At 47.7% G+C, this 18,660-nt stretch overlaps 1 protein-coding gene across 8 annotated transcripts in view; it reads right to left on the reverse strand.

Moving 5' to 3' along the window:
* Positions 1–18,660, reverse strand: part of LOC145350376 (SNF2 related chromatin remodeling annealing helicase 1-like) — a 98,778-nt gene that overhangs the window by 58,627 nt on the left and 21,491 nt on the right. For 2 of the 8 annotated variants that reach the window (XR_013888174.1, XM_080199648.1), the window contains exons 1-4: positions 14,738–15,565; positions 12,382–12,432; positions 6,802–7,083; positions 4,288–4,338 (exon numbers count right to left, since the gene is read on the reverse strand). Coding sequence is in view for 7 of the 8 variants with exons in the window: in XM_080199648.1 (XP_080055774.1) it covers positions 4,288–4,338; positions 6,802–7,083; positions 12,382–12,432; positions 14,738–15,356 (1,003 nt within the window). In the remaining variant the exon portion in view is untranslated. The other 6 variants (XM_080199646.1, XM_080199645.1, XM_080199643.1 and 3 more) reach the window with 5 other exon arrangements.

Consider the following 18,660-nt stretch of genomic DNA (forward strand, 5'->3'; position numbering starts at 1 on the left):
CTTTCCTCCCCGCACCTCAATATCAAATCGAATTGTGGCCAAACCATGGCTTACAAGGGAAATTAGAGATAGCATTCAATTCAAAGAGGTATACAAATTGGCAAGAATAAGCAATAAAGCTGAGGATTGGAAGCAGTTAAAATTCAGCAAAGGAGGACCAAGGAGTTGATTAATGGGGAAATACAGCATGAAAAGTAAGTTCACAGGGAACATAATAACTGACTGCAACAGGTCCACTAGCACAGATATTTGAATCAGATAGGCACAGGTGAGGCGCCTGAAGACTGGAGGGTGGCAAATGTTGTGCCTTTGTTTAAAAAAGAGCAGGAGGGAAAAGCCTGGGAACTACAGGCCAGTGAGCCTCACATCTGTGGTGGGTAAGTTGCTGGAAGGTATTTTGAGAGACGCGATCTACAGGCATTTAGAGACGCACAGACTGATTAGGGACAGTCAGCATGGCTTTGAGAATGGAAAATCATGTTTCACAAATTTGACTGAGTTTTTTGAAGGGTTAACCATGAAGGTAGATGAGGGCAGTGCAGTTAATGTTGTCTACATGGATTTTGACAAGGCACCACACGGTAGGTTGTTGCATAAGGTTAAATCTCAGAGAATCTAGGATGAGATATCTAAATGAATACAAAATTGGTTTCTTGACAGAAGCCAGAGGGTGGTTGTAGAGGGCTGTTTTTCAAACTGGAGACCTGTGACCAGCAGTGTGCCTCAGGAATCAGTGCTGGTCCCACTGTCATTTATATTAATGATTTGGATGAGAATATAGGAGGCATGATTATTAAGTTTGCAAACGACATCAAGATGGGTGGCATAGTGGACAGTGAAGAAGATTATTTCCAATTGCAGCAGGATCTTGATCAATTGGGCCAGTGGGCTCATGAAGGACAGATGGAGTTTAATTTAGGTAAATGCGAGGTGATGCATTTTGGTAGATTGAACCAGGGCAGGACTTACTCAGTTAATGATAGGGCGTTGGGGAGAGTTACAGAACAAAGAGATCTAGGGGTACATGTTCATAGCTCCTTGAAAGTGGAGTCACAGGTGGACAGAGTGGTGAAGAAGGTATTCGGCATGCTTGGTTTCATTGGTCAGAACATTGAATACAGGAGTTGGGACGTCTTGTTGAAGTTATACAAGACATTGGTAAGGCCACACTTGCAATACTGTATACAGTTTTGGTCATCCTATTATCGAAAGGATATTATTAAACTAGAAACAGTGCAGAAAAGATTTACTAGGATGCTACCGGGACTTGATGAATTGAGTAATAAGGAGAGGCTGGATAGACTGGGACTTTTTCTCTAGAACGAAGGGAGCTGAGGGGTGATCTTATGGAGATTTATAAAATAACGAGAGGCACAGACCAGCTAGATAATCAATATCTTTTCCCAAAGATAAGGGAGTCTAGTTTTAGACTCCCTTATCAATTCTGTCAGGTCCCTTTGGTGAATGTTATCCTGTCCTGGAAAAGAAGGTAGTCATGAGGAGAGACTGAGGGATTTAGGGTTGTTTTCGTTGGAAAGAAGGCGGCTAAGAGGGGATCTTATTGAAACATATAAGATGATTAGAGGTTTAGATAGGGTGGATAGTGATAGCCTTTTTCCTCGGATGGAGGAAGCTAGCACGAGGGGGCATGGCTTTAAATTAAGGGGGGGTAGCTACAGGACGGATGTCAGGGGTAGGTTCTTTACCCAGCGGGTGGTGAAGGATTGGAATGCCCTGCCTGCTGCAGTTGTAAATGCGTCTAGTTTGGGGGCGTTTAAGAGATCTCTGGATAGGTTTATGGACGAAAAGGGATTGGTATAGGCTAGTGGGTCATTGTTTTTGTAACTGGTCGGCGCAACATCGTGGGCCGAAGGGCCTGTTCTGCGCTGTAATGTTCTATGTTCTATGTTCTATGATGTGGAGATGCCAGTGTTGGACTGGGGTAAAAACAGAAAGAAGTCTCACAACACAACAGGTTTATTTGTAGCAAACGCCACAAGCTTTCGGAACACACTGTTCCTTTGTCAGGTGGGTGGGAGTTCTGATCACAAACAGGGCACAAAGACACAAACTCAATTCAAATTCCTTTTTAAATCCCTAAGCTAATCCTAATTGCCTGCATTTGGCCCATATCGCTTTATACCCATCTTACCCATTTAACTGTCTAAATGCTTTTTAAAAGATAAAATTGTACCCTCTATTCTACCACCTCTGGCAACTTGTGCCAGACACTCACCACCCTCTGTGTGAAAAAAATTGCCCCACTGGACACTATTGTATCTCTCCCGTCTCACCTTAAATCGATGCCCTCTAGTTTTAGACTCCCCTACCTTTGGGAAAAGATACTGACTATCTACCTTGTCTATGCCTCATTATTTTATAGACCTCTATAAGGTCACCCCTCAGCCTCCTACACTCCTGAGAAACAAGTCCCAGTCTATCCAGTATCCCCTTATTACTCAATCCATCAAGTCCCGGTAGCATCCCAATAAATCTTTTCTGCACTCTTTCTAGTTTAATAATATCCTTTCTATAACAGGCTGACCAGAACTGCGCACAGTATTCCAAGTGTGGCCTTACCAATGTCTTGTATAACGTCAATAAGACGTCCTAACTCCTGTATTCAATGTTCTGACCGATGAAACTAAGCATGCTGAATGCCTTCTTACCAGTCTGTCCACCTGTGACTCCACTTTCAAGAAGCTATGAACTTGTACCCCTAGATCTCTTTGTTCTGTAACTCTCTCCAACGCCCTACCATTAACTGAGTAAGTCCTGCCCTGGTTCAATCTAATAAAATGCATCACCTCGCATTTGTCTAAACTAAACCCCCCATCTGCCATTCGTCAGCCCACTGGCCCAAGTGATCAAGTTCTGAGAGAAACAAGTTTTAGTGAGGAGCTGAAGGAAATCAGCATTAGAAGAGAAATGGTTTTGGGGAAATTGATGGGATTGAAGGTGGATAAATCTCCAGAGTCTAATAATCTTCATCCCAGAGTACTTAAGAAAGTGGCTCTGGAAACAGGAAATCCATTGGTGGTCATTTTCCAAAATTCTTTGGACTCTGAAATAGTTCCTACAAATTGGAGGGTAGCTAATGTAAGCCTGCTATTCAAAAAGGGAGGTAGAGAGAAAACAGAGAGTATAGACCAGTGAACCTAACATCAGTACTGGGGAAGTTGCTAGAGTCCATTATCAAGGATTTCATTATTCGGCATTGGAGAGCAGTGGTATAATCAGACAAAATCAGCATGGATTTACAAAAGGGAAATCATACTTGACGAATCTATTGGAATTCCTTGAGGACGTAACTCGCAGAGTAGACCAACGGAAACCAGTGCATGTGGTTTATTCAGACTTTCAGAAGGCTTTCGACAAGGTCCCATATAGCAGACTACTACGTAAAGTTAAAGCAAATGGGATTGCAGGTAATGTCTTAAAATGGATAAATAGATATTTTTCTGATTGGCAGGCAGTGACTAGCGGGGTTCTACTGTTCACATTATGTATTAATGATTTGGAAGAGGGAACTAACTGCATTATCTCCAAATTTACTGATGATACAAAGTTAAGTGGAAGGGTAAGCTGTGAATAGGATGCAGAGATGCTTCAGCGAGATTTGGACAGACTGAGTGTGGGCATCTGCATGGCATAATGTGGACAGATGTGAGGTTATCCACTTTGAGAGCAAAAATAGAAAGACAGATTATTACCTGAATGAGTGTAAATTGAGAGAGGTGGATACTCAGCGAAACCTTGTGCCCTAGTGCAGCAGTCGCTGAAAGTAAGTGCACAGATACAGCAGGCAGTAAATAAGTCAAATGGTATGTTGGTCTTTATATTGAGAGGGTTTGAGTATAGGGATAGGGATGTTTTGCTGCAACTATATAGGGTATTGGTGACACCTGGAGTCTCATGTGCAGTTTTGATGTACGAGGAAGGATGTCATTGTTAATAGAGAGAGTACAGCGAAGGTTTACCAAGCTGACTCCTGGGATCACAGGCCTGTCACATGTGGAGAGACTAAGTTGGTTAGGATTGTATTCACTGGAGTTTAGAAGAGTGAGAGAGGAAATAAATGGACAGGGGAGCAGGGTGATGGGGTGGGCAGGGGAAGCGAGATTTGAAAGGGGGACAAGAGAGGCGGGCGGGAGGGAGGGGGAGCGGGAGGTGGGGGGGTAGAGAGAGAGAGAGAGAGAGAGAGAGAGAGAGTGTAGAGAGCAATGGAGGGAAGGAGTGGGGGCTCTGGAGACAGAAGAACAGGCAGGTACATGGTCCCATACTCACACAGCTCTCTGTAATCCTCCAGTAGGAAGCTCCACTTTCTTGTTTTCATATCTGTGAGCAAATAGAAGATCAGACTGAGCTTGAGAATAAATATTTCAATTTCACAATGCAGTGTGTTGTAACCAAGGTGGCAGGAGTGCACTGTCTGTCTCTAGTTCCATTACTCCAATGGTCACAACATATCATCGAATGAATTGTCAGCTAGCTATGGGACCAATTATGTACTTATTAATTTCAGAATGACCACTTAATCGTCAGGTTCCTTCAAGGAACAACAGAATTAATTTATTATATAACCAGACCAAGAAGAAAGGCAAAGGTCTTAGTACAAAATATGAAAGTACTATAGAATCCCAAAAGTGCAGGAGGCTATTCAGCCCACTGAGTCTGCACCAACTCTCCAACAGTGTATCTTACTCAGGACCTATCCTCATAAACACAAATATTTATCCTATTAATCTCCCTAACCTACACATCTTGGGATAACAGGGGGCAATTTACCATGGCCAATTTATCTGGCCTCAGCACTGTGAGGCAGCCAGGTGCCATCATGCTAGTACAATGACTCTTTCTAAATCCTAACAAAAATCACACATACCTGCCTGTTAAAAGGTTAAAAATTAATAGTTCAAGGGAAATGGATAAATGGTGGAGTGCTGGCTATAAATTGCTCTCAGCACAGGCATGGGAAACCAACAATCACACTTGTACTATTTTCTGGCAAATATCAAGGAGACCTTGCAGGCAATCGATCTCAGGTCTTAGGCTAAGAGCATCATTGGGGCAGCTTCTATTCACCTTTAGACTGGGTCAGGGTTTTAAGGGGTTGTCTTCATCGTGTCCAAGCAGCTTATTCTCCTTCTCAACAAGGTCCCGCATGGGACGTTAGTTAGGAAGGTTCAGTCGTCAGACATACATGGAGAGTTAGTAAATTGGATTAGACATTGGCTCAATGGAAGAAGCCAGAGAGTGGTAGTGGAGGATTGCTTCTCTGAGTGGAGACTTGTGACGAGTGGTGTGTCACAGGGATCAGTGCTGGGTCCATTGTTGTTTGTCATCGATATCAATGATCTGGATGATAATGTGGTAAATTGAATCGGCAAATTTGCTGATGATACAAAGACTGGAGGTGTAGTGGACAGTGAGGAAGGTTTTCAAAGCTTGCAGAGGGATTTGGACCAACTAGAAAAATGGGCTGAAAAATGGCAGATGGAGTTTAACGCAGACAAGTGTGAGGTATTGCACTTTGGAAGGACAAACCAAGGTAGAACATACAAGGTAAATGGTAGGACACTGAAGAGTGCAGTAGAACAGAGGGATCTGGGAATACAGATACATAATTCACTAAAAGTAGCATCACAGGTGGATGCGGTCGTAAAGAGTGCCTCTGGAACATTGGCCTTTATAAATCAAAGTACTGAGTATAAGAGTTGGAATGTTATGGTGAGGTTGTATAAGACATTGGTGAGGCCGAATTTAGAGTACTGTGTGCAGTTTTGGTCACCTAATTACAGGATGGATATTAATAAAGGTTGAAAGAGTACACAGAAGGTTTACAAGGATGTTGCAGGGGCTTGAGAAACTGAGTTACAGAGAAAGATTGAATAGGTTAGGACTTTATTCCCTGGAGCGTAGAAGAATGAGGGGAGATTTGATAGAGGTGTATAAAATTATGATGGGTATAGATAGAGTGAATGCAAGCAGGCTTTTACCACTGAGGCTAGGGGAGAAAAAAACCAGAGGACATGGATTAACGGTGAAAGAAGAAAAGTTTAAAGGGAATATTAGGGGCGGCTTCTTCACATAGAGAGTGGTGGGAGTGTAGAATGAGCTGCCGGATGAAGTGGTAAATGCGGGGTCACTTTTAACATTTAAGAAAAACTTGGACAGGTACATGGATGAGAAGGGTGTGGAGGGATATGGTCCAGGTGCAGGTCAGTGGGACTAGGCAGAAAAATGGTTTGGCACAGCCAAGAGGGGCCAAAAGGCCTGTTTCTGAGCTGTAATGTTCTATAGTTCTGACAAAACATCATCAGCTTTTTTAATAAAGTATTTTCAAAAGATGGCTTTGTTTTCAAAGCCATAAATCATGTAATCCTGTAAACAGTACACCAGGGAGCACAAGTCTTCCAGATTCTTAAAAAACTTTCCTTGTAAAATGCTGTCTTTTCCAGGAACAGTAGCCATGAGGATCCTTGCATTAACATAAGGATCAGTGTCTTTTAAAAACAAAGTCTTCCAGATGTTCTTAATCTTGGAAAATAAACCATTTTCTGTTATTAAAGTATTTATGATGTCAGAAAAAGCATGAACAAAGCTAATAAATTTAAGATGCAATTTAAAACTATTCTAAAACAAGCACTGTTTAGAAGAGCAAGTCCAGGGTGACAGGGATGGTAGACACCTTCCCGAGTCATTGGGAACAGAGAGGATGGGATTTATTGGAGCGTGAGGAGGATGGGTGGGGTAGGACTAATTCAGGTGTAAAGGGGAGTATGGGATGGGATTACTTACTGTAATGCCTGGAGTTTATCTGTTTGAAGATTTTCAGAACCTTTTCATGATAACCGATCTCCACTTCACAGCGAGTTCGCGAGAGGAGTCCAAATCTCCCCTGTATCACTGCACCTGGCTTCTTCCAGTTCCTTCCTAACATTGCCAACTGGTTTACAGTCAGTGCAGAACTGTGTTTCCTCCTAGATTTTAGCAATGAACTTGTGGCACTGATCATCTCTGAATCCGGTATTCCAGCTAGAGGCTTTAATGTAACCGCTGGAACATGTTTCACCTGCTCCACTGGAACACAAAGGGAGAATGACAATCACATCAGCCAGACACAAGGGAGATCACATCATTGCCCTTTGCTCAAATCACAGCTCATAGCCCCCTGGCCTCCATTGCTTACAGACTGATCTCCACATGGAAAAGCCTCAATTTCAATCATCTTTTACAGAACAGCTTTCACACAGCATGTCAGAGGAAAAAAATCCCAGTTTAATTGGATCATTTTATCCTTGCACTGGATTCAGTTTACATTAGGGGACAGGACAGCAGTGCCCTACCAGCCTCTGACCCTTCCTGAATGGGTCCAGTTCAATAAGCACCGGCATTCCGATGTCCCTTTGTTCCTCTAAATGTATTAGTATGTTATTTATTGGATATTCCCCGGTCTTCCCCAAAAAAGTGTTTCCTCACACTTTTCCAGATTTAATTCTATTGGTCGCTTTTCTGCCCATCTGATCAGTCTATTGATAACTTCCTGCAGTCTACAGCTTTTTCCCACATTATCAATTTTTGTATCACTTGCAAATCTCTTAATCATACCCATACGTTTGTGTCTAAATCATTGGTACATACGAATAACAACTAAGACAGTACTAAGGCTCGCAGAACTCCCACTTCCTGTCATAAAAATACTCATTTGCTATTATCATTTGCTTACTGCTGCTGAGTTAATTTTGGATACAACATAACTTTTGCTTGGACTCCATTTCGCTGTAATTTTCTGACCAACCTACTATAAAGTTTTGCTAAACTCAATTTGGACTACATCAACATAGCTATCCTTTGTGATCCTCCTAGTGAATGCCTCAAAAAATTCAATCACGTCTTTCAGATACAACAAACCCTTAAGTAACCAATGCTGTCTGCCTTAGATTAACAAGATTATCATAAATTACACAGAAATCTTGATCAGTTCAGGAAGTAGGTTGAAGATTGGCAAATGGATTTCAATACATATAAGTGTGGGATGTTGCATTTTGGAAAGCCAAACCAGGTACAGTGAATTAGAGGGCTCTGGAGACTGTTGAGGAATAGAGGGATCTAGAAGAACAAGTACATGGTTCATTGAAAGCGCCTCATAGGTACACAGTGTGGTGAAGAAGGCATTTAGCACACTGGCCTTCATTAGTAAAGGCATTGAGAACAGAACAAAGAACAAAAATAGCCCAGGAAACAGGCCCTTCGGCCCAACGCGTCCGTGCCGCCATTTTGACATTACCAGTCCCCCCTCCACCCTTGACCCTTATGTACGCTGTGGCATTCCACATTGAGGGAAACTAATTTAGGGACAATTTATTACCACCAATCAGCCTAATAGCACATCTTTGGGGTGTGGGATGAAACTGGAGCACCTGGAGAAAACCCACGCAAGCACGGGGAGAATGCGCAAACTCCCACAGACACCGGCCCAAATCCATGTGTCTGCACAGCAAACAGTGATAGTCACTGAGCTGTCGTGTTGCCCAGCATCTGGTCCAGTTTAAGCGTACACTAACGACATGAAGCACTAGGCTATTCTCGAACATCCAAGAGCAGCCCTAGTACATCCCATCGCGTGTATGCCCCTCGTTGGGCAACTAGGCGGACTGACTTAAAACCTGTGAACTAAAAGAGAAAAACATTAGTATCATTCCTCATCCTTTTACATTACTAGGGACGTCCCAATGCTAATGAACCTTATTTAAAACAATCTCCTATATCCTCCCATCTCCAACCCAACTCATGCATCACCTCACATTTATCCAGATTAAACTCCGTTTGCCATATGTCTGCCCAATATACCAGCCTATCAATATCCTGTTGTATTGCCAGACACTGCTCCTCACTGCCCACCAATCCAGTCAACTTAGTGTCATCTGCAAATTTGCTTATCACACCACTTACTCCCTCTTCCAAGTCATTTATATACACTACAAAGAGGTCCCAGTACTGAGCCCTGCAGCACACCATTAGTGACAGACCTCCGCTAGAAAAGGACCCTTTCACTACTACTCTGTCTCCTCTTAGCAAGCCAGTTCTCAATCCATTTAGATACCTGGCCACATATCCCATGAGCCTTAATCTTTTCTACCAACCTACCATGAGGGACTTTGTCAAACACCTTACTGAAATCCATATAGACGACATCAACGGCTCGTCCTTCGTCAACCGTTTTTGTCACCTCCTCAAAACATTCTACCAGATTCATAAGGCAAGACTTCTCCTTTACAAAGCCATGCTGCGTATCCCTAATCAGATCGCAACACTCTAAGCGCTCATACATCCTATCCCTAAGAATCCTCTCCATCAACTTGCCTACCACTGACATCAAACTCACCGGCCTATAGTTACTAGGGTTATCCCTCCTACCCTTTTTAAACAACAGTACCACGTTCGCTATCCTCCAGTCCTCTGGGACCTCACCTGTGTCCAAAGAAGAGACAAAGATTTGCGTCAGAGGCCCAGCAATTTCATCTCTCGCCTCCCTAAGCAGCCTAGGATAAATGCCATTGGGCCCCGGAGATTTATCAGTTTTAATGCTACCTAAAAGCCCTAACACTTCTTCCCTCGTAATCAATAGTTCCTTCAATTGGTCTAAAGCTCCCTCAAAGACTGTAGCAGACATCAAGCCCCTCTCCTTCATGAATACCGACGCAAAGTATTCATTCAGGATCTCCCCCATTCCCTCAGGCTCCAAGTACAATTCTCCTCCTCTGTCCCTAAGAGGACCGATTTTTCCCCTAGCTACCCTTTTGTTCCGAACATAGGAGTAAAACGCCTGTGGATTTTCCTTAATCCTACCTGCCAAAGCCATTTCATGCCCCCTTTTTGCCCTCCTAATTCCCCTTTGGAGATCCCTCCTACTCTCTCTGTATTCCTCCACCGCGCTCTCCGTTCCCAGTTGCTTAGACCTAACATACGCCTCTCGTTTCATCCTGACCAAGTCCTCAATATCTCTAGTAATCCACGGCTCTCTAATCCTACCTTTCCCATCCTTCCTCTTAACCAGCACATGCCTTTCCTGCACCCATTTCAGTTTTCCCTTGAAAGACTCCCACATGCCTAACGTGGACTTGCCTTCCAACAGCCTATCCCAGTCTGTATCCCTAAGCTCCTGCCTAATCCGGCTGTATCTAGCCTTCCCCCAATTTAGCAGCATCCCCTTAGGGCAGCACTCATCCTTTTCCATTAGTATCCTAAAGTAGACAAAATAGATAGAGGTTGGGAAATTATGTTACAGTTGTATAAGGCATTGGTAAGGTCATACTTGGAGCATTGTGTACAGGTTTGGTCACCGTGTTATAGAAAACTCATTGATAAACTGGAAAGAGTGTAAAGAGGATTTATGAGACTGCTGCCAGGACTCGCGGGCCTGAGTTATAGGGAGGCTGGACGGTCTAGGACTTTATTCCTTGGAACGTAGGAGAATGAGAGGTGACCTTATTGAGATGTATAAAATCACGAGGGGCATCGATAGGATGCAAGACTGGGCGGAGAAGTGGCAGTTGGACTTCAATCCGGATAAATGTGTGGTGGTACATTTAGGCAGGTCAAATGGGATGAAGGAATATAATATTAAGGGTAAGACTCTTAGCACTGAGGAAGATCAGAAGGATCTTGGGGTCCGGGTTCATAGGATTCTCAAATCGGCTTCGCAGGTAGAGGATATGGTTAAGGCGGCGTATGGTGTACTGGCGTTCATCAATCGAGGAATTGAGTATAGGAGTCGGGAGATAATGCTGCACCTGTATAAGACCCTGGTCAGGCCCCACTTGGAGTACTGTGCTCAGTTCTGGTCGCCTCATTACAGAAAGGACGTGGAAACCATTGAAAGGGCGCAGAGGAGAATTACAAGGATGTTACTTGGATTGGGTGGCATGCCTTATGAAAATAGGTTGAGAGAGCTCGGTCTTTTCTCCTTGGAGAGACGAAGGATGAGAGGTGACCTGATAGAGGTGTAGAAGATGTTGAGAAGTATTGATCGGGTGGATTCTCAGAGGCTTTTTCCCAGGACTGAAATGGCTGCCACAAGAGGACACAGGTTTAAGGTGCTGGGGAGTAGGTACAGAGCAGATGTCAGGGCTAAGTTTTTCACAGAGGGTGGTGGGTGAGTGGAATTAGCTGCCATCAGTGGTGGTGGTGGAGGCAAATTCATTGGGATCTCAGCCATGATCTTATTGAATGGCGGGGCAGGCTCGAAGGGCTGGATGGCCTACTCCTGCTCCTATTTCTTATGTTCTTATGTTCTGGTTGAGTACACAGCACTTAATAGGATTGAGGGTTATAGATAAGCCTAGTAGGCAGGGATATGATCGGCACAACTTGTGGGCCAAAGGGCCTCTTTGTACTGTAGTTTTTCTATGTTCTATGAACAGTCTTTTTCCCAAGGAAAGGGAATTAAAAATTAGGGGGTTTAAGGTGAGAGGGGAAAGATTCAAAAGGAACCCGAGGGGCAACATCGTCATGCAGAGGGTAGTGTGTATATCAAATGAGCTGCCAAAGAAAGTGGTTGAGGCAGGCACCATAGAAACTTTTAAAAATTAACTGGATAAGTGCATAGATGGGAAAGGGCTAGAGGGATATGGGCCAAAAGCAGACTGGAGGGCACCATACTGGGCATGTTTCATGCACATAAGAATAAAGAAAATTACAGCACAGGAACAGCCCTTCGGCCTTCCAAGCCTGCACTGGCCATGCTGCCCGAGTGAACTAATACCCCCTGTCCTTTCAAGGACCGCATTCCCTTATTCCCATCCGATTCATGTATTTGTCCAAACATCCCTTAAAAGTCACTACCGTATCTGCTTCCACTAACTCTCCTGGCAATGAGTTCCAGGCATCCACCACCCTCTATGTAAAAATCTGCCTCTTACATCTCCTTTAAACCTTGTCCCTCACACCTTAAACCCGTGCCCCCTAGTAATTGACTCCTCCACCCTGGAAATAAGCTTCTGACTATCCACTCTGTCCATGACCTCATGCTCTTGTAGACTTTTATCAAGTCGTCACTCAACCTCTTGTCATTCCAGTGAGGACGAACCAAATTTCTCCAACCTCTCCTCATAGCTAATGCCCTCCATACCAGGCAACATCCTGTAGATCTTTTCTCTACCCTCTCCAAAGCCTGTGACTCTATGACTCTCCATGTCTCTGTTAATGATGGTAGATATGGTCTCTCAGAATATTTTCCAATAATTTGCCCACCACAACGTTGGACATCTAGTTCCACACTGGTTCCCAGGGTGGTTCAATTATATGTTCAAACAGCCAGGATATCAACGGGCTGAATGCCTCACGTATCATAAAAGCCTACGATTCGGCTGGACTCACTCAACTCGCTGTAATCATCCAGACTGAAGTTCCACATCTTGGTGACCATATCTGCAATCAAAAAGTTACATCACAGGTGAAATATGTTCTTTATTTTATCATTATAAACTGACACATGTAGATTGGAGAATTAAGAAAGAGTGGGAGAAGAAATGAGACTTGGAGCGGAACCTGAGAATTAAAATAGCACAAGGTGAGAGACTGTGTGGAGCCAGAGGGTTAAAAGGGGTGAAGATTGGAGACTAATCATTACTTCTAGAAACTAATATTAGGAGTTTGTTTTGGGAGAAGACTAAACTTGGAGACTCTGTGAAGACAGGATGGAGGTAGTTACACTGGCATGAACAGTGAGTGGGGATAAATAGTTCTTTTTCAGGCTGCTGATCTGTAACCGGTGGGGGTTCACAGGGATCAGTGTAGGGACTGCAACCGTTTACAATATATAATGGCTTGGAGGAAGGAAGCAAATGTACTGTAGATAAATTTGCAGATGACACAAAGGTAGAATCATAGAACCCCTACAGCGCCAAAAGAGGCTATTCAGCACATTAAGAACATAAGAAATAGGAGCAAGAGTAGGCCATCTAGCCCTTCGAGCCTGCCCCACCCTTCAATAAGATCATGGCTGATCTGAAGTAGATCAGTTCCACTTTCTCCCCATAACGCTTAATTTCCCCCATCAGAAACCTATCTACCCGTGACTTAAATATATTTAGCGAGGTAGCCTCCACCACTTCAAGGGGCAGAGAATTCCAGAGATTCACCACCCTTTGAGTGAAGAAGTTCCTCCTCAACTCTGATCTAAACTGCACACCCCCCCCCTTATTTTGAGGCTGTGCCCTCTAGTCCTGCTATCCTTTCTAAGCAGGAAGAATCTCTCTACCTCTACCCTATCCATCCCTTTCATTATCTTATATGTCTCTGTAAGATCCCCCCTCAGCCTTCTAAACTCCAATGAGTACAGACCCAGTCTGTTCAGTCTCTCCTCATAGGCCAAGCTCCTCATCTCCAGCATCAGCCTAGTGATCCTTCTCTGCACTCCCTCCAAGGCCAATATAACCTTCCGCAAGTGCGGCGACCAAAACTGCACACAGTACTCCAGCTACAGACTCACTAGTACCCTGTACTGTTGCAGCAAGACCTCCCTACTTTTATATTCTGTCCCCCTCGCTATAAAGGCCAGCATCCCATTCGCCTTCTTGATCACCTGCTGCACCTGCAGACTGGGTTTTTGTGATTCGTGCACAAGGACCCCCAGGTCCCTCTGCACTGTAGCATGCTGCAGCTTTTTGCCTCTTAAATAATAATGCCTCCTACCATTATTTCTACCAAAGTGGATAAATTCACACTTGCTAACATTATACTCCATCTGCCAGGTCCTCGCCCACTCGCTCAGCCTATCCAGATCCATCTGCAGACTTTCTACACCCTCCACGCAATTCGCTTTCCCACTCATCTTCGTGTCATCAGCAAATTTCGTCACCCTACACTCAGCCTCCTCCTCCAGATCGTCTACGTAAATGGTAAACAGTTGAGGCCCCAGCACCAATCCCTGCGACACTCCACTCGTCACCAACTGCCAACCAGAATAGCACCCATTGATTCCAACTCTCTGCTTCTATTAGAACATAGAACATTACAGCGCAGAACAGGCCCTTCGGCCCACGATGTTGCGCCGGCCAGTTAAAAAAAACAATGACCCACTAATCTAAACCAATCCCTTTTCGTCCATAAACCTATCCACGGATTTCTTAAACACCCCCAAACTAGGCGCATTTACAACTGCAGCAGGCAGGGCATTCCAATCCCTCACCACCCTCTGGGTAAAGAACCTACCCCTGACATCCGTCCTATAACTACCCCCCCCCCTTAATTTAAAGCCATGCCCCCTCGTGCTAGCTTTCTCCATCCGAGGAAAAAGGCTATCACTGTCCACCCTATCTAAACCTCTAATCATCTTATATGTTTCAATAAGATCCCCTCTTAGCCGCCTTCTTTCTAGCGAAAACAACCCCAAATCCCTCAGTCTCTCCTCATAAGACCTCCCAACCCTCTATCCACGCTAACACCTTACCCCCATCTCCGTGCACCCTAACATTGAGGCTGCACCAACAATAATCCCACCCAGGCCTGATCCCTGTGACCCCACATTTACCCTGCTTACCCTCCTGACACTATGGGGCAATTTTGCATGGCCAATTAATCTAACCCACATACCTTTGGAGTGTGGGAAGAAACTGGAGCACCTAGAGGAAACCCATGAAGACACAGGGAGAATGTGTAAACTCCACACAGACACAGTGACCCGAGGCTGGAATTGAACCCTGTGCTATATAATGCAAGGCTGAAAACTTACCGAAATTCCTACTTGGGATGGTTTTAAATACTGAAAGCAGCTCTGCATTGTATCCAATCTCCACTTGGAATCGACCCTCCGAGTGTTTGACACAGCTGCCCTGGGAATTATTTCTCCAGTTGCTTCCTGAGCTTCCAGCTGAACTGGAAAGGCTCTTCCCTGGTCGGCAGTGCACATTCCCAGGCATCACCGGGTTTACACCAGCCTGAGGTTCCTGCTGGGATTTGTAAAATGCCAGCACATTTGTATCTTCAGTTCTAAAGGGTAGAATGCCACTCGCATTGGAGTCAGTTTGTGTTGGACAGACAGCTGTTTGGTTACCCCCATTGTCCAGAGGAAGCCAGGCTCGAGAGGCAGTTTCAATAGCAGCCTTTTGCTGACCAACATGCCCTGGCACAGGTTCACCCTGCTGCGTTGGGCCAAGGTGACTGTGAGATGGAGGGAGCCGCAATCCATTCTGGTGACTGGATGCAGAGGTCCCCAGTGCTTGCTGCCTCTGTAAGGATAACCTCTCTGCTCGTCTGGCCACTGCCTTCAGTCGGTTTTCTTCAATTTGTCGCTTCTGATCCTCAGTCAGACCCACTGACATTCTCTTAAACAGTGCAGCTGTCAGGAACATCAAACCATTGACCTACAGTCAACACAGAAACAACAATCATTAATTAACTGCTACCATAACCAGAGAGCAAGGAAATGCAGAGTGCACAAGAATCTGGACAGTGGCTCACACTGGCCAGAGCCCAGGATGTCTCAGTGTGAGGACATCACCTTGTCCAACAGGAGGGTGAGCCACGAAACATCCCCAACCCTCACAGACTGAGTACAGCACACCCCCTCCCAGGTGAACAACCCCACAACCGCAGCCCCCCAGTGCCCCCCACACCGCGGCCCCGCAGGCCCCCCACCCGCAAACTCCACACCGAGACACATAGCGGTAAACAGCACCGCACCCCGAATAAGCGGCACTGACACCGGAAGCTGCTCCAGAGCGGCCCGGAACCACTTCCGCTCGGGGTCGCACTCCCACTCCGCTATAATTGGTGGGTTCCGCAGCCAATCCGGAAACGACCACTGAGCATGTGACCTTAGACAGCGACACCGAAAATGTCTGAAATATTTTCCATCAAAAAATGAAATCAATTCAGTGCCGCACTGTCAGAGGGTCAGTGCTGAGGGAGTGCCGCACTGTCAGAGGGTCAGTGCTGAGGGAGTGCCGCACTGTCAGAGGGTCAGTGCTGACTGTCAGAGGGTCAGTGCTGAGGGAGTGCCGCACTGTCAGAGGGTCAGTGCTGAGGGAGCGCCGCACTGTTAGAGGGTCAGTGCTGAGGGAGTGCCGCACTGTCAGAGGGTCAGTGCTGAGGGAGTGCCGCACTGTCAGAGGGTCAGTGCTGAGGGAGTGCCGCACTGTCAGAGGGTCAGTGCTGAGGGAGTGCCGCACTGTCAGAGGGTCAGTGCTGACTGTCAGAGGGTCAGTGCTGAGGGAGCGCCGCACTGTCAGAGGGTCAGTGCTGACTGTCAGAGGGTCAGTGCTGAGGGAGTGCCGCACTGTCAGAGGGTCAGTGCTGACTGTCAGAGGGTCAGTGCTGAGGGAGTGCCGCACTGTCAGAGGGTCAGTGCTGACTGTCAGAGGGTCAGTGCCGAGGGAGTGCCGCACTGTCAGAGGGTCAGTGCTGACTGTCAGAGGGTCAGTGCTGAGGGAGTGCCACACTGTCAGAGGGTCAGTGCTGACTGTCAGAGGGTCAGTGCCGAGGGAGTGCCGCACTGTCAGAGGGTCAGTGCCGAGGGAGTGCCGCACTGTCAGAGGGTCAGTGCCGAGGGAGTGCCGCACTGTCAGAGGGTCAGTGCTGAGGGAGTGCCGCACTGTCAGAGGGTCAGTGCTGAGGGAGTGCCGCACTGTCAGAGGGTCAGTGCTGAGGGAGTGCCGCACTGTCAGAGGGTCAGTGCTGAGGGAGTGCCGCACTGTCAGAGGGTCAGTGCTGAGGGAGTGCCGCACTGTCAGAGGGTCAGTGCTGAGGGAGTGCCGCACTGTCAGAGGGTCAGTGCTGAGGGAGTGCCGCACTGTCAGAGGGTCAGTGCTGAGGGAGTGCCGCACTGTCAGAGGGTCAGTGCTGAGGGAGTGCCGCACTGTCAGGGGGTCAGTACCGAGGGAGCGCCGCACTGTCAGAGGGTCAGTGCTGAGGGAGTGCCGCACTGTCAGAGGGTCAGTGCTGACTGTCAGAGGGTCAGTGCTGAGGGAGTGCCGCACTGTCAGAGGGTCAGTGCTGAGGGAGCGCCGCACTGTCAGAGGGTCAGTGCTGACTGTCAGAGGGTCAGTGCTGAGGGAGTGCCGCACTGTCAGAGGGTCAGTGCCGAGGGAGCGCCGCACTGTCAGAGGGTCAGTGCTGAGGGAGTGCCGCACTGTCAGAGGGTCAGTGCTGAGGGAGCGCCGCACTGTCAGAGGGTCAGTGCTGAGGGAGTGCCGCACTGTCAGAGGGTCAGTGCGGAGGGAGTGCCGCACTGTCAGAGGGTCAGTGCTGAGGGAGCGCCGCATTATCAGAGGGTCAGTGCTGAGGGAGCGCCGCACTGTCAGGGGGTCAGTGCTGACTGTCAGAGGGTCAGTGCTGAGGGAGTGCCGCACTGTCAGAGGGTCAGTGCTGACTGTCAGAGGGTCAGTGCTGAGGGAGTGCCGCACTGTCAGAGGGTCAGTGCCAAGGGAGCGCCGCACTGTCAGAGGGTCAGTGCCGAGGGAGCGCCGCACTGTCAGAGGGTCAGTGCCGAGGGAGTGCCGCACTGTCAGAGGGTCAGTGCTGAGGGAGTGCCGCACTGTCAGAGGGTCAGTGCTGAGGGAGTGCCGCACTGTCAGAGGGTCAGTGCTGAGGGAGTGCCGCACTGTCAGAGGGTCAGTGCTGAGGGAGTGCCGCACTGTCAGAGGGTCAGTGCTGAGGGAGTGCCGCACTGTCAGAGGGTCAGTGCTGAGGGAGTGCCGCACTGTCAGGGGGTCAGTACCGAGGGAGCGCCGCACTGTCAGAGGGTCAGTGCCGAGGGAGTGCCGCACTGTCGGAGGGTCAGTGCTGACTGTCAGAGGGTCAGTGCTGAGGGAGTGCCGCACTGTCAGAGGGTCAGTGCTGAGGGAGCGCCGCACTGTCAGAGGGTCAGTGCTGACTGTCAGAGGGTCAGTGCTGAGGGAGTGCCGCACTGTCAGAGGGTCAGTGCCGAGGGAGCGCCGCACTGTCAGAGGGTCAGTGCCGAGGGAGCGCCGCACTGTCAGAGGGTCAGTGCTGAGGGAGTGCCGCACTGTCAGAGGGTCAGTGCGGAGGGAGTGCCGCACTGTCAGAGGGTCAGTGCTGAGGGAGCGCCGCATTATCAGAGGGTCAGTGCTGAGGGAGCGCCGCACTGTCAGGGGGTCAGTGCTGACTGTCAGAGGGTCAGTGCTGAGGGAGTGCCGCACTGTCAGAGGGTCAGTGCTGACTGTCAGAGGGTCAGTGCTGAGGGAGTGCCGCACTGTCAGAGGGTCAGTGCTGAGGGAGTGCCGCACTGTCAGAGGGTCAGTGCTGACTGTCAGAGGGTCAGTGCTGAGGGAGTGCCGCACTGTCAGAGGGTCAGTGCTGAGGGAGTGCCGCACTGTCAGAGGGTCAGTGCGGAGGGAGTGCCGCACTGTCAGAGGGTCAGTGCCGAGGGAGCGCCGCACTGTCAGAGGGTCAGTGCCGAGGGAGCGCCGCACTGTCAGAGGGTCAGTGCCGAGGGAGCGCCGCACTGTCAGAGGGTCAGTGCTGAGGGAGCGCCGCATTATCAGAGGGTCAGTGCTGAGGGAGCGCCGCACTGTCAGAGGGTCAGTGCTGACTGTCAGAGGGTCAGTGCTGAGGGAGTGCCGCACTGTCAGAGGGTCAGTGCTGACTGTCAGAGGGTCAGTGCTGAGGGAGTGCCGCACTGTCAGAGGGTCAGTG

This window comes from Carcharhinus amblyrhynchos, chromosome 11 (genome assembly GCF_965287045.1).
Source record: "Carcharhinus amblyrhynchos chromosome 11, sCarAmb.v2.hapA, whole genome shotgun sequence".
Taxonomy (NCBI): Eukaryota; Metazoa; Chordata; class Chondrichthyes; order Carcharhiniformes; family Carcharhinidae; genus Carcharhinus; species Carcharhinus amblyrhynchos.